The sequence below is a fragment of the Somniosus microcephalus genome, chromosome 8 (assembly GCF_052327205.1).
Source record: "Somniosus microcephalus isolate GS21.2 chromosome 8, FLI_Smic_1.0, whole genome shotgun sequence".
NCBI classification, from domain to species: domain Eukaryota; kingdom Metazoa; phylum Chordata; class Chondrichthyes; order Squaliformes; family Somniosidae; genus Somniosus; species Somniosus microcephalus.
The window spans coordinates 42221200-42234777 of record NC_140994.1 but is presented as its reverse complement, the minus strand read 5'-3'; the positions used below and the strand labels follow the sequence as shown (position 1 = coordinate 42234777).

Here is a 13578-nt window from a genome sequence, read left to right as displayed (position 1 = left end):
AGTGCTGGGACTACTGTTAACAATTTATATTAACAATTTAGACTTTGGAATCAAAAACACAACTTCTAAATTTGCAGATGACCCCAAATTTTGGGGGGGATAGTCAATACTGAGGACAACTGCAACAAATTACAAGAAGACATTAATAAACTTGCAGAATGGGCATATAATTGGCAAATGAATTTCAGCAGAGATGCGTGAGGTATTACATTTTGGTAAGAAAAATGAGGTCACATTGCTTGGAAAATAAGAATCTTAAATGGGGTACAGGAGCAATTGACAAAGTAGTGATGCAGGTTAATGAGGCCATTTTAGGGTTTATTTCTAGAGGTATAGAATTAAAGTAGAGAAGTTATGCTAAATTGTATTGAACCTTGGTTAGACCACACTTGGAGTACTGTGTATAATTCTGGTCACCATTATATAAAAAAGGATATACAGGCCCTGGAGAGGGTGCAGAAAAGATTGACGAGAATGATGCCAGCAATGTGAGGTTATATCTATCAGGAAAGGATGAACAGGCTGGGTCTTTATTCTTTTGAATTTGCCTTCTGTGGGACATTTGGAAGGGGTTGTTGAATTGTGGTAATCTTGTGGATTGGTCTAGGCTGTGCAGGAATTCAGGAAGGGACTGCCTCGTACCTCCTGAATAGGAGATGGAGCCTGTAAATTTCTCCTTTTTTTAAATGCTGTTCATCTGTAATACTGTCTAGTTCTGGTCCTTACCGAAATGTTAACTTGTCCATTCTCTCCAGATGTTGCCTCAACTGCTGGGTAGTTTCAGTATTTTCTGTTTTGTACCATACCTCAACAGCTTCTTAAGCAGTGAAAAGTATTCAGGTGTATCCCAGAAGATTTAAGTTAGCTCATGTTAACATTGCTGTTATATGGGAATTGGGAAGTGACTCTTTTTTCAGAATGAATAGTACCTGTGCATGTACTTTGGTGTTAGTTCAAAACTATTTTGAATGTTTCAGCACTGTATCTGAAGCATTGAAACAGAATATTAGCTGAGGACAAGACTGATTACATAAATTACATAAAATTTAATATGCAAATAATTAACTCTTATTTGTGCAGTAAAGCTTGGAACATATTTTAAAAATGCTGTCCCGATTCTCACGTTACATAAATTCCAGTGCTTCGGTCTTGAAGCGAAGACTCAAGACAGTGGCTTACTCTGCTGCCACAGAAACATCATTAAAATCTGAGAAGTCACTCACTTCAGAAGAGGTTTTTGCACGTGAAGAAAAGTATGGTGCACACAACTATCATCCACTGCCTGTAGCTTTGGTCAGAGGGCAAGGTAGGCAATTCGGAATACTTGATCTTAAACTTCATATTAGCTGGTTCGACAATCAACAATGCACAAACTTGAGGACAAGCCAAACGCCTGTACAGTATTGCTTGTGCTTTTGAGCTAAATACAATTGGTATTCTATCTTTTTATTCAAAGTGGTTGAAATGGTGAGTGGTGTATATTTTATTTTGAGCTTGTCTAAGACCACTTTGATTCACGGTATCTATCACAGGATCTCTCTATTTGAGAGAAGTCATTCAGTTCATCATCCATCCAGAAATAGCCTCCAGTCTCTCCTGCTTTGCAGCACCCAATTAGATCTTAAATGGTTTCATGGTTTTGCCTTCTCTGCTCTACCCAAAAGCCCATTCCATGTATTGATCACTGTGGGTGAAGAACTTCCTAATAGTCTAAATGTTTCCTTTTACTACTTTGAGCTTGTCCTCGTGCCCTACTCTTGCAATTTAATATAATTTCCTGGACTTCACTTTTCCACACTGTTAACTATCTGTATACTTCTGTAAGATCACTTTATTAGATTGATTTCTTTTGAGGCTGAAATGCTCAAGTTCCTCCAATCTTTCCTCATCTCACAGACCTCAAACTAGTGATCCGCCTAGTGTTTTTTCCTCTACGCCTCCCTTGTGCTTTGGCAACCTGAACTAGACACACTGTTCTGGCCAGAGCACTATACAGTTTTATCATGATTTCATCTGACTTGTACGAAACTGCTTCGGCTACATATAGTTCAATATTTTATTGGCTTTGCTTGGACATGTTGAGTGTAGAGTACAAATACTTCTAGGTTTCTTAATTTAATTCCCAGCTATTTTAACAACATTGTTGCCCATTTTCCTTCCTATGCGCAACACTCATCTGCCTGAACTTTGAGTGCCAATTTTCTGTCCACATACATTTTATTCAGCTCCTTTTTGTAATTTTTATGCTGCCTCCTTCAATTCCACTCCCACTCCTAGCTTGGTATCATCTGCAAATTTAACCAGTTTGCATTTATATGAAACTATAGTTGAGGGATTCATCTTGTCATAGAATCTTACAGAACAGAAGGAGATTTGGGTGTAATGTACATTGATGCTGTGTGGGTGTAATGCCTGTGCCAGTCAATTAGATTTTCTATTGAAAGTAAAATAAAGTGGACTTCAAATATTTGAGCAAAATAAAAATATATAACAAAGGTAATAGTTATTGTCAAACTTAACTTTTCAGGAGTTTATGTATGGGATCTGGAAGACAGGCGGTACTTTGACTTCCTGAGTGCGTACAGTGCTGTGAATCAGGGCCATTGTCACCCAAAGATTATTGGAGCACTTAAATGTCAAGCTGATAAATTGACTCTCACTTCACGAGCTTTCTACAATAACGTACTGGGAGAGTATGAAGAGTATGCTGCTAAGCTGTTCAACTACAAGAAGTTGTTGCCAATGAATACAGGTTAGTACACAACAATAATGGTTATATATACACTGTTCACAACACTTTTTTAAAAAAGTTTTTATCTTTTTGCTATGGGTGAAATACCGTACCATTTCACTGGTATGGTATCTATAGGGCACATGTTCATTTTGTCCAAGGTCTCTGTAAACACTTATGGAAAGTTCCACAAAGTGCAGAGGGGCTACTTATGGATGATTGCAAGGACACAGTTGTCTTCTGCTTAGCATCTCATCGTGTGGAGAATTTAAGAGCATGTACTTGAGTTCTACCATTTTATGATGCAGCTGTTGGTGCACCACTGCATACGTTTATAGATTTTAATCGCTCGTGCTTTGCTAAATGTGGCGATTATTATTTTTTAAATCAGCTTAAAAATTTTAGACGTTTAATTCTGAAGCTCACAGTTCACTGGTATTGTGTATCATTACTTGGTGCTAGCTAGGGTTGCAAAATTCTGGGAACTTTTAAGAGGAAACTTTCCATGGGAATTGTGAGTTTTTTTGCACTGATGGTTTTTGTCTCTGACCCTTATATTATCTTTGTCATCAAAATAGACATACTGTTCCATACAAATAAAAACAGGCTTTCAAAACTTTATTTAGGTTATAATTTTGAACTTTATTGAACCCCCACAAAAAAGACCCATCTAAAATAAAATAAAAAGAGCATCAGCTTATTTAGCCTGTAGTTTGTCCTTATTTTGTCCCTTTTGAGTCTTTTACTCATCATTACTCCTCCTGATTCTCTGGCTCTGACGTGTCCATTTCCTCCTCTGTGTCACTGTCTAGTTGTGTGGTGGACACTTCTGTATCTGGCTCAATAAGTTGTAGGTTCGCCCAGATAGCCACCAGTTTCTCCACTCTTGTTAGTCAGCCTGTTGCGCACCTTTGTATGCGTATTCCCAAAAAGTGACCAGTTTCGGTCATAGGCCGCTGATGGTGTGATTTGGAGTATCACTGATGCAATGGGTGACAGGGCCTCAGATGCACAAAGTCCCTTCCACCAGGTATGTGCACTGATATGCTTGCATGATTCCCATATCCTGTCCCCATTCCAAAGACCTTGCTTGGTAGAGAACTTTGCCCACGTCCAGATTGAGGTGGCGTGAGAGGGTAGAAATCACACTTAAGTGCTGTTGATCTGTTTTCCAGAAAGCATTGGTCTCCCAACATGCTTTGGGTCCAGCATGTATGCTGCAGCATGGATCAGCTTGGCACAAAATTCTTGATGTGTCTGTATGAATTGAACAATTGCCTTCTCCTCTGCTTTGAGCAGCAGGGATGTAGGTAGGGCAATGCTGATTTGTTCTTTTAAATCAGCAAAAAGCCTGAACATCTGACAACAGCGTCATCTCCTTCAATCTGAGCAATTGCAGATGCTACTGGTGAGAGTAGTTTAGGGCTGCTAACCACTCTCCCAAAACACATCATCCAGCAGTACTTTCTGGATGGTGGTTTCCATATCCCCAGACTGGGATATTGCCATTTCTTGCAGCGACTCCTTACCCTCCAGAAGGCTGTTGTACATTATGACAACGCCACCCCATCTAGTGTTGCTGGGCAGCTTCAGTGGTGTTCTTGTTCTTTGTCGTTTGCTTGGAGTTGTAGGTTGCTGCAACTACCTGTTTTCCCCTGACATACTTAACAACTTGCTTGGCTCTCTTGTACAGTCTTTCCATGGTTCTCAAACCCATGATGTCCTTGAGCAGGTTGAGCCCATGAGCTGCGCACACAATAGACGTAATATGAGGGTAGGCCGCCTCCACTTGAGCCCAAGCAGCCTTCATATTTGCAGCATTGTCAGTAACTACTGCAAAGACCTTTTGTGATCCAAGATCGTTGATGACTGCTTTCAGCTCATCAGTAATGTATGTGCTTGTTTATCGGTTGTCCTTCGTGTCTGTGCTCTTGAACACTGGGAGAGATGATGTAGTTTATGATGCCTTCCCATCGTACATTTGACCACCCATCTGAGATGACTGCAACACAGTCTGCCATCTCTATCGTTTTTGAGCTTTCCTTGGACTCTTTATACTCTGCCTCCAGCAAATAAGTAGACAAAGCATGTCTGGTGGGAGGACAGTATGCAGGGCGAATAACATTGAAAAATCTCTTCCAGTACACATTGGCTGTGAGCATGAGGGATGAGCATATCGCATATACAGCTCGAGCAAGGCACTCATCTGCATTCTTCTGGCTATGGTTATCCATTGTATCAAAGAACCTTCCAAGTGGGCCAGGAGTTGCTGCTGATAAGGAGCCTGATGCTGAATGTGAACCATCATCTTCTTGAATGGAAGCAGAGGAACTCTGGGCTGATTGCTGTGAGCTTTGAGTGAAGTTGTTGTATTTGGATAAATGCTGCTGCATCTTTGTGGCATTCTTTACATATGGCTTTGTACAGTGTTTGCACATGTACACCACAGTCTTTCCATCTTTAATGCCTGGGGTAAAATGCTTCCACACATCAGACGGTAAACGTGGCATTGTTCTATGCAGAGAAATAAAGGGCATTCGTCTGTGTCGAACTGCGGTCGATCAGCATGATTGCAACAGGGTGAGTAAATTTTTCCTGATGCTCCATGTGATGGAAGCATGACCTGTGCACGCACAATGCTACATCACCAATAGAGGGAGCTAATCACTCATCCACTCAACCAACCAATCAGGACACATTTGTTCAGTCACACACAACTTGTAATTATTAAAACAAGCCAAGCAAAAAGGTAAACATATATTGATTAAGAAATTCCTTAATAATTAAGATTCCATCTCTGTTAGTAATTTTAAGAGAGGACCTGTGGGGGGGGAAAAAATGAAAGAAATACAAAAAAAAACAATATTATGCAAGCATGTCCTTTTATGGGCAAAATTCCCAAGCTAAACTTCCTGTGGAAAATTTCCGGAAATTTACTGGAAACGTTCCACCCCTTCGCAACCCTAGTGCTAGCAGCAGACTACCGTAGTATTTTCCTTGGAATATAAGTATCAGTTTTTGGAATCAGTTCATCAATGATCTACCTCTCTGAAATTCTGACTGCTTTATTTAAACTATTCCCTGATCAAAATGGAGAGAGTATCTGCTAATGCTCTGCCAGTGTAAGTGGTTTTGTACTCGAGGGCATCCCATATTCACATACTGTCAGTTTTTAACCTGGGTGATGCTGTGAATCTAGTCAGCTGTCTAACTAGGCTGGCAAGTCGGGCCATTGTGTAGAGAACCTTTGATTCAGATGTGTCTTGCTGCTGTTCCAACCAGTCTGGCATTTGACTAACTTGCATCAACTTTTCTATGCATTTCATTGTAAGTTGGGGAATTTTGAGAGTGCAGTATTGTTCAAATGTGCAGGTTTTTAAACTGGGACATCGTTAAAATAAAATGAGAACATGAAGACATGGGTTCAGAATCATTTTAAAATGTAAGTGAATCATATCCACTGGTCACCCTTTGTTCACTAATTCAGTTGCTTCCTCAAAGAATGACAGTGGATTTGAGGTATGACCTATTGCTTCTAAATTCATGTTGACTACTGCTTGGGTCCTTTATTCTTCAGATGAATAAAATAATATTATAAAATATTTTTAATATTGTTAGTCAACAATGTTTGGCTAGCTGTTCTATAATTCCTGGGCTTCTCTTTTTAAAATTATCACTGATTCCATGTTCATGACCCTCCAGTATTCAGGTACAGGGTTTGTGTTAATGGAGTGTTTCATCCCATCTGTTAAGGTCCTTGTATACACTTAATTTGTGTATTTTAGATATTTTACTGAACTCTACTTATGTTATAGAGCCCTAAACCAAAGTGATAAGATCCAGAATTTTGTCCAGTCTTCATTAGTGATATTTGATGTACGACGTAGGAAAATGATGGGCAAGAAAAGACCAGCTGGAACATAATGACTTGACCCTTTCTACCACCTCCCCCCACCATCGGGCACACATGTAATCTCCTGGGAGAGGTGAAAAGACAGGGTAAATAAGGAAATAAAATCTGGAAAATTCCTCTCTAATCCCATCTGGATCGAAACCACTCTAGGAAATCATGCTGACCATGCATATGTTAACTGTAAATCCACTTACCTTTCATAAGATGTGATCTCTGCCCATCCAAGAACCGGCCCAGTTCCCTTGTGAAGGCTTGCAAAGAGTCACCACAAGCGGCAATGCATTCCCAAGGTTCACTACTCTCTGGGAAAAGAACAACCGCATAACATTTAACTTATTCCTCCTGCATAATTTAATTGCATGTTCCCTGGTCCTCTCCAACCTGTCAAACTGAAATAATCAATAGGCACAAGTCCAGCCACTGCATTATTTTATGTATATTTCTATCAGGTTTACACGGCTGTAAAGTAAACAGGCCCAGCTCTACTCTTTGAACCTTTTCCAAGGCCACTATTACTCCCCAATTGAGGGGTCCAAAACTGGGCACAGTACTCCAGATGTGGTATAACCAAAGACTGGTATAACGACAGAGTGGTGTATTTTTGATTTTTACTGAATGGCTCTATTAATAAAATACTATACTGTTTGCTTTGGCTACAGTTTCTCTGCATTGGTCGTGAACTTCGAGCAATCTGCACAATATCACTTTGAACCTTTTTTTCTCCCAACCGCTTTCGGTATCGTTCCCTGTAAATAATTAAATTCTGTGTTGATCCTACCCACGTGCATTACACTGCATTTATCGAGGCTAAATGACATTTGCCATTTTTTGGCCCATTCCCCTAGTGCATCTAGATCTTTTTGCAGCAGATTATACTCCTAGTCTTAAGCTTTGCACAAATGTTAGTATTGTCAGCAAACGTACTGACCATACCCCAATCACTACTGTCCAGGTCATTAATAAAAATGGTGAACATCCGTGGTTGTCCTAATCGATCCCTGGCAGACGCCACTAGTAACCTGCCTCCAGGTTGATCTACAACCTATGACTACAACTGTTTGCCTGTTGAAGCCAATTCCTAATCCAGTGTACCAAATACCTGCTTGTACCATAAAATTCTATTTTTTGAAATAACCTATTGAGGGCTTTCTGAAAATCCAGGTAGACACTGTCAACTGGATTATCCGTATAAACTAACCTAGTTACTTCAAAAAAAAGTCAAATCAAGTTTGTAGGACACAATCTTTTTCAGGAAACTGTTGAGTATCACTCATAGTCCCTTCTGTTTCGCAGTGATTATAAAGGGCACCCCATATGATCTCTTTAAGCATCCTCCCTATGATGGACGTCAGGCTGATGGGTCAGCAGTTCCCTTGCTCTGATGTCCCTTTTTAAAAAAAAAAAAAAAAAAATCTGAACTGCCCGAGCTACCTTGCAATCGAAGGGAATTCTCCCTGACTCTTATTGAAGATACGGGCACGGCCTGTCCCATCTCTGTTAATGGGTGTATGTCATTTGGACCTGGAGTTGTCTTTATTTTGAGGTTTCCTATATTTAATGGCATCTTATAGCTGGAACATGAGCACGAGCACCATCCACAGGAGTATAGACGTGAAATAGTTATTTAACAGCTCTGCTGTAATCTGGGAATCTGTCCTAAGCTGTCTTTCAGTGGCCCTATACAATCTTTTAATGGTCTTCTGACTCCTGACGTAGCTGAAAATACTTTGCACAATTGCGCACTACCACAAATGTGCACCACTCTAATGGTTGCTTTTGTCTCTCCTTACTTATATTTGTCCCTGTTCTGCTTGGAGTTAAATTCCTTAAGTTTATAAAATGTTTTCTGTTTGTCTAATTTGTCTGTGTACATTTCTAGTTACCCATAATGGTTTTGTTTTGCCATGTGCCCTTTTAACCATTGGGGAATACTTTGCCTTTCACTGCTATCTTGTCTTTTTATGGACTTCCCACTGCTTTTTAAATTATCAATTAACCTTTGCATGATTCCCAGTTCTCACTACTTGTACTTTTTTTCTGTTTGTTTTCAACCACCTTCTTGAGTCTTGCTGTTGGATTTCTGCACAGATGTGCTGCTTTTCCACATTCTTAAAGTAGTCTAACAAGAAAAATTGGCACCATGTCATGTATACTTCCATGGAACTCTTGTAGTTCCAAAATTTGTTTCTAAAGTCTTGCTCATCTATAGCGCTTTGGGACTTAGTTTTACTCACCTTCAGAAATGTTTTCACCTTGAGTTGGCTAGTTTTGTAAGTTTTCAGCTTGTGTTCTAAAACAATGTAAAGTAATAAGCTACTCAAATGTCAGGAGTAACTATTGCTATTTTATCTTGGGATTATTAATCAATTGAAACAAACATTTGTATTCTGCTGTTTCTTTGACCCCATTTCTCTCAACTCTTTCTCCTGTCTTTGAGTATAATTTAATGTTTTTCTGTTAATCTGACTTTCTAACTTTCAAGTAACTTCCCTCTAGCTCTTAATGACAACATTAAAAAAAAAAAAAAATGCATTTTCATTGGCTTTAAGATTGTTTTCAAGTAATCAAGCTCAGAATATTCAGATTGATGTGGTTCTATATAGATGCTTCTATTTATATTTGCACATAAAAACATTTGAACTGAAAAGGCTCTGCTGATGAGTAAATTCATTATTAGCCCCCAGAGCCAGATGGTAACTAAGTGAGTAAGCTCATGCTGCCAGGGTTAAGATACCAAATTTACTCCACAGGGGCTACCAAGCCACAAGTATTCACCCATATCCAGGAAAGCACCTGCCCCCAATATAGTTTCATATGGTAGATTAAGTTTTTACTGATTTATCTGCAAAATTACTTAGTTCTTTCCCTTTTGATTGACCCTACTTTACCTCCTGAAATTGTTTGATTAACAGTGATTTCTTGTTTCTTGCAGGCTGTTTTTAAAAACTCACTACTTGTTCACCTTGAGATAGTAGATACTATTGTCTTGCTGCTAATTTTAACCCATGTTGCTTCTGCTGTTCCTCTTATTTCTACTGTTTTGATCAGTTATACCCAATGAATTAAAGCAATTGCATTCTAGCCTATTATGTCATCCTGTTCCCATGCCCAATATTCCATCCTGATGAACAAGTGGTAAGTGCCTATTGTTTACTATGGAATCTATACTGGTTGTTTACTATTTTTGAGCAATAGTAAAATATTGGAACCTAAAAGCTTTTTAAGATGTATTTTACTGGCAGTTAGGCATTCATGTGACTGGGCTCAATTTGCAGTGTTGGATAGACTTCAGCCACAAATCTTGATCTTATGATTTTGTATTCATGAATTCAGAGTCCTGAGTGCTCACTTTCTGAGAGGAAGGAAAATAGTGCCCAACAGAATGGGAATGGAGATCATGAACTACCCACGGTCATGTAGTGAAATTGAAAGGCGGGTAGAACATGACTTGAAATTTGGCAATACAGACTTGTTCTGTTCCTTCTGTTTACCACAAGAATGTAATAATTTGTGCTTGGAATCATTTACCTTGTATGCAAACCAAATTATATTTAGCTTCTGGTAATGGTTTTAAAAATTTAATTTGCTTCAGGAATCTTAAACTTAATTTTGCTTTAGGTGTGGAAGGAGGAGAAACTGCTTGCAAGTTGGCTCGCAAATGGGCATATGAAGTTAAAGGAATTCCTAAATATAAAGCAAAAATCCTTTTTGCCGGTAAGATTTAAAAAATAAAAACTGAGTGGGATATCAGTTCCATGTAATATTTAATCATTGCAGTTGTAATTTGCACTAATTAATCCTGTTGCTGCAAATTAAAGTCCTCATTTACTACATTCAAAAATGTGTCTTTTTTAACTCTATAGAGCTATGTGTAAATTTAAAATTTTACTGTCTCTAGGAGAGAGAATTCAATGGACTGTCCTATTTTAATAGAATACTCTAGGACTGAAAAATAAATGTTTAGTTGATGTAAATGACTAATCTGGAATTTTTTGAGGATGTAACTGGTAGAATAGATAAAGGAGAACCAGTGGATGTGGTATATTTGGACTTTCAGAAGGCTTTCGATAAGGTCCTGCATAAGAAATTAGCGTGTAAAGTTAAAGCACATGGGATTGGGGGTAAGGTACTGTCTTGGATAGAGAACTGGTTGGCAGACAGGAAGCAAAGAGTTTGAATAAACGGATCTTTTTCCGAGTGGCAGGCAGTGACTAGTGGGGTACCGCAGGGATCGGTGCTAGGACCCCAGCTATTCACAATATAAATATATATAGAACTAGACGAGGGAACTAGATGTAATATCTCCAAGTTTGCAGACGACACAAAGCTGGGTGGGCGTGTGTGCTGTGAGGAGGATGCAGAGAAACTCCAGTATGATTTGGACAGGTTGGGTGATTGGGCAGATGCATGGCAAATGCAGTATAATGTGGATAAATGCGAGGTTATCTACTTCGGTGGCAGAAACAGGAAGACAGATTATTATCTGAATGGAAATAGATTGGGAAAAGGGGAAGTGCAACGAGACCTGGGTGTCCTTGTGCACTAGTCGCTGAAGGTATGCATGCAGGTGCAGCAGCCGGTTAAGAAGGCAAATGGTATGTTGGCCTTCATAGCGAGAGGATTTGAGTACAGGAGCAAGGAAGTCTTGCTGCAGTTGTACAGGGCCTTGGTGAGACCACACCTTGAGTATTGTGTGCAGTTTTCCTTATCTGAGGAAGGATGTTCTTGCCATGGAGAGAGTGCAGCGAAGATTCACCAGACTGATACCTGGGATGGCAGGAATGACGTATGAGGCGCGATTGGGTCGATTAGGCTAATATTGCCTAGAGTTTAGAAGAATGAGAGGGGATCTCATTGAAACTTATAAAATTCTAACAGGACTAGACAGACTAGATGCAGGAAGGATGTTCCTGGTGGCAGGGGAGTCCAGAACCAGGGGCCACAGTCTAAGGATAAGGGGTAAGCCATTTGGACAGAGATGAGGAGGAATTTCTTCGCCCAGTGAGTGGTGAACCTGTGGAATTCTTTACCACAAAAGGCAGTTGAGGCCAATTCATTAAATATATTCAAGAAGGAGTTAAATATATTTCTTGAGGCTAAAGGGATCAAGGGATATGGGGAGAAAGCAGGGACAGGGTACTGAATTTGGATGAGCAGCCATGATCTCATTAAGTGGCGGAGCGGGCTTAAGAGGCCGAATGGCCTATTCCTACTCCTATCGTCTGTTTCTATGATGGTGTAGAAGTTATTTTTGTATTTGGTTATTTTTATTCAAATTGTTTTAATTCTCGTAAAATCCTGGTAAGAGAAAATATAAACTTTGGTTTAAGTCAAAGATTTTTTTTCTCTAAGAAAAATGCTTTGTCAAACTTGTGAAATACATCTTGAACTCATGAATAAAATACTTCTGTAAATGGACTTGAAGCAGGCCTTGTTCAGAGCTAGAAAATTTGAAATGACCTGAAGGTTCAAGCAGTATATGCATTATCTTTTAATACTTTATTTTCCCTTTTCTTCAGCTGGTAATTTTTGGGGTAGAACTATGAGTGCCATTTCCAGTTCAACAGACTCCAGTAGTTATGAAGGATTTGGACCATTTATGCCTGGGTTTGAAATTATTCCGTACAATGATCTGCCGGCAATTGAGGTATTGAAAATTATAATTGGATTTAATGTTTTGTTCCAGTTGATATTTTTTAGTTTTGTATTACTATTACTACTGGATAATAATTGCCGCTCTCTCTCTTTCTTTAGCGTGCATTCCAGGACCCTAATATGGCAGCATTTATGGTGGAACCAATCCAGGGAGAAGCTGGTGTAATTGTTCCTGACGATGGCTACCTTCAAGGAGTGAGAGAATTGTGCACAACATATAATGTGAGTTGTAGAAATGTAGTTGTAACATGGGTTAATAGTTCACTGAATTTAAACGGGAAGCATCTTTACTTATGATTCTGTATGATTGAATAGGTCCTGTTCATCGCAGATGAAGTGCAGACTGGGCTGGCTAGGACTGGACGGCGATTGGCATGTGATCACGAAGATGTCAGACCAGATATTGTTGTTCTCGGAAAAGCCCTCTCTGGAGGCGTGTATCCTGTGAGTAATGCTATGTGATTTTCTGAATAGATGTAAGCTGAAGTGTATCCAACATAGTAAATTGTGAAATTGAATTCAATAAATATGGTCATTTGTTAATTTGCTGAATTGCTACAAAAATTCAACTGTCATTAATGTTCTTCAGGAAGTTGAACCTGCCACTCTGAGGCCTACATGCCTACATTTTTATGGTTGACTCTTAATCTACTTAGTTTATACAAATAGGCCCACCACTTTCTTCAGGCAACTTGGGAAGTAAATATGACATTTCAGGTATCCCTTAACCCAGAAAAAAATCTTGGAAGCTAAATTGAATGTCCTGCATTTTAATGAAAATTTTTAACAAACCAGTAGTGTGCTTTTAAATTAGTGCTGGGCAAACTTGGGTAGATGCAGATATAAATATAGCCAGGGATTGAAAATTAAATAGTGTTTACTAATAGAATATTTGGAACAAATGTGTAATTACTCAGTCATTGGTCAGTTGCAGAACTGTATGTTATGAATTTCCTCAAATAATGGTCTTTGGGAGCAACTAGCCTGTCAGTTTCAGTATTGTAATTGTCAGTCTCGCAGTGCACGAACACATAGGGTATCTCTGGCAGAATTTACGTGGTACAAAGTGTATTAGTGAAAAGCGAGATTCCAGAGGATGCTTAAAATTAAAGCAAAAATAGCTGGTGCAAACCTTCGAAGAATGATTGCAAAATAGATGAGTTCAAAAAAAATTCTAATCCTTCTCCAATGAGTGACACTTGCATAGAAAAATCAGCAGGAAAGTCTTTAGCTCTGTATTGTATTCAGGCTCTAGATCCTTTGGGGCTGCTGCTGAGGG

General features: G+C 39.2%; 1 protein-coding gene across 2 annotated transcripts in view; it reads left to right on the top strand.

The window, feature by feature from the left end:
• Positions 1-13578, top strand: part of oat (ornithine aminotransferase) — a 33600-nt gene that overhangs the window by 7173 nt on the left and 12849 nt on the right. The window contains exons 2-7 of one of the 2 annotated variants that reach the window (XM_085994621.1): positions 1081-1306; positions 2528-2752; positions 10263-10358; positions 12164-12291; positions 12399-12521; positions 12615-12743. In XM_085994621.1, the coding sequence (XP_085850747.1) occupies positions 1105-1306; positions 2528-2752; positions 10263-10358; positions 12164-12291; positions 12399-12521; positions 12615-12743 (903 nt within the window). In that variant the 5' untranslated portion in view covers positions 1081-1104. The remainder of the gene's footprint in view (positions 1-1080; positions 1307-2527; positions 2753-10262; positions 10359-12163; positions 12292-12398; positions 12522-12614; positions 12744-13578) is intronic. The other variant, XM_085994622.1, reaches the window with a different exon arrangement.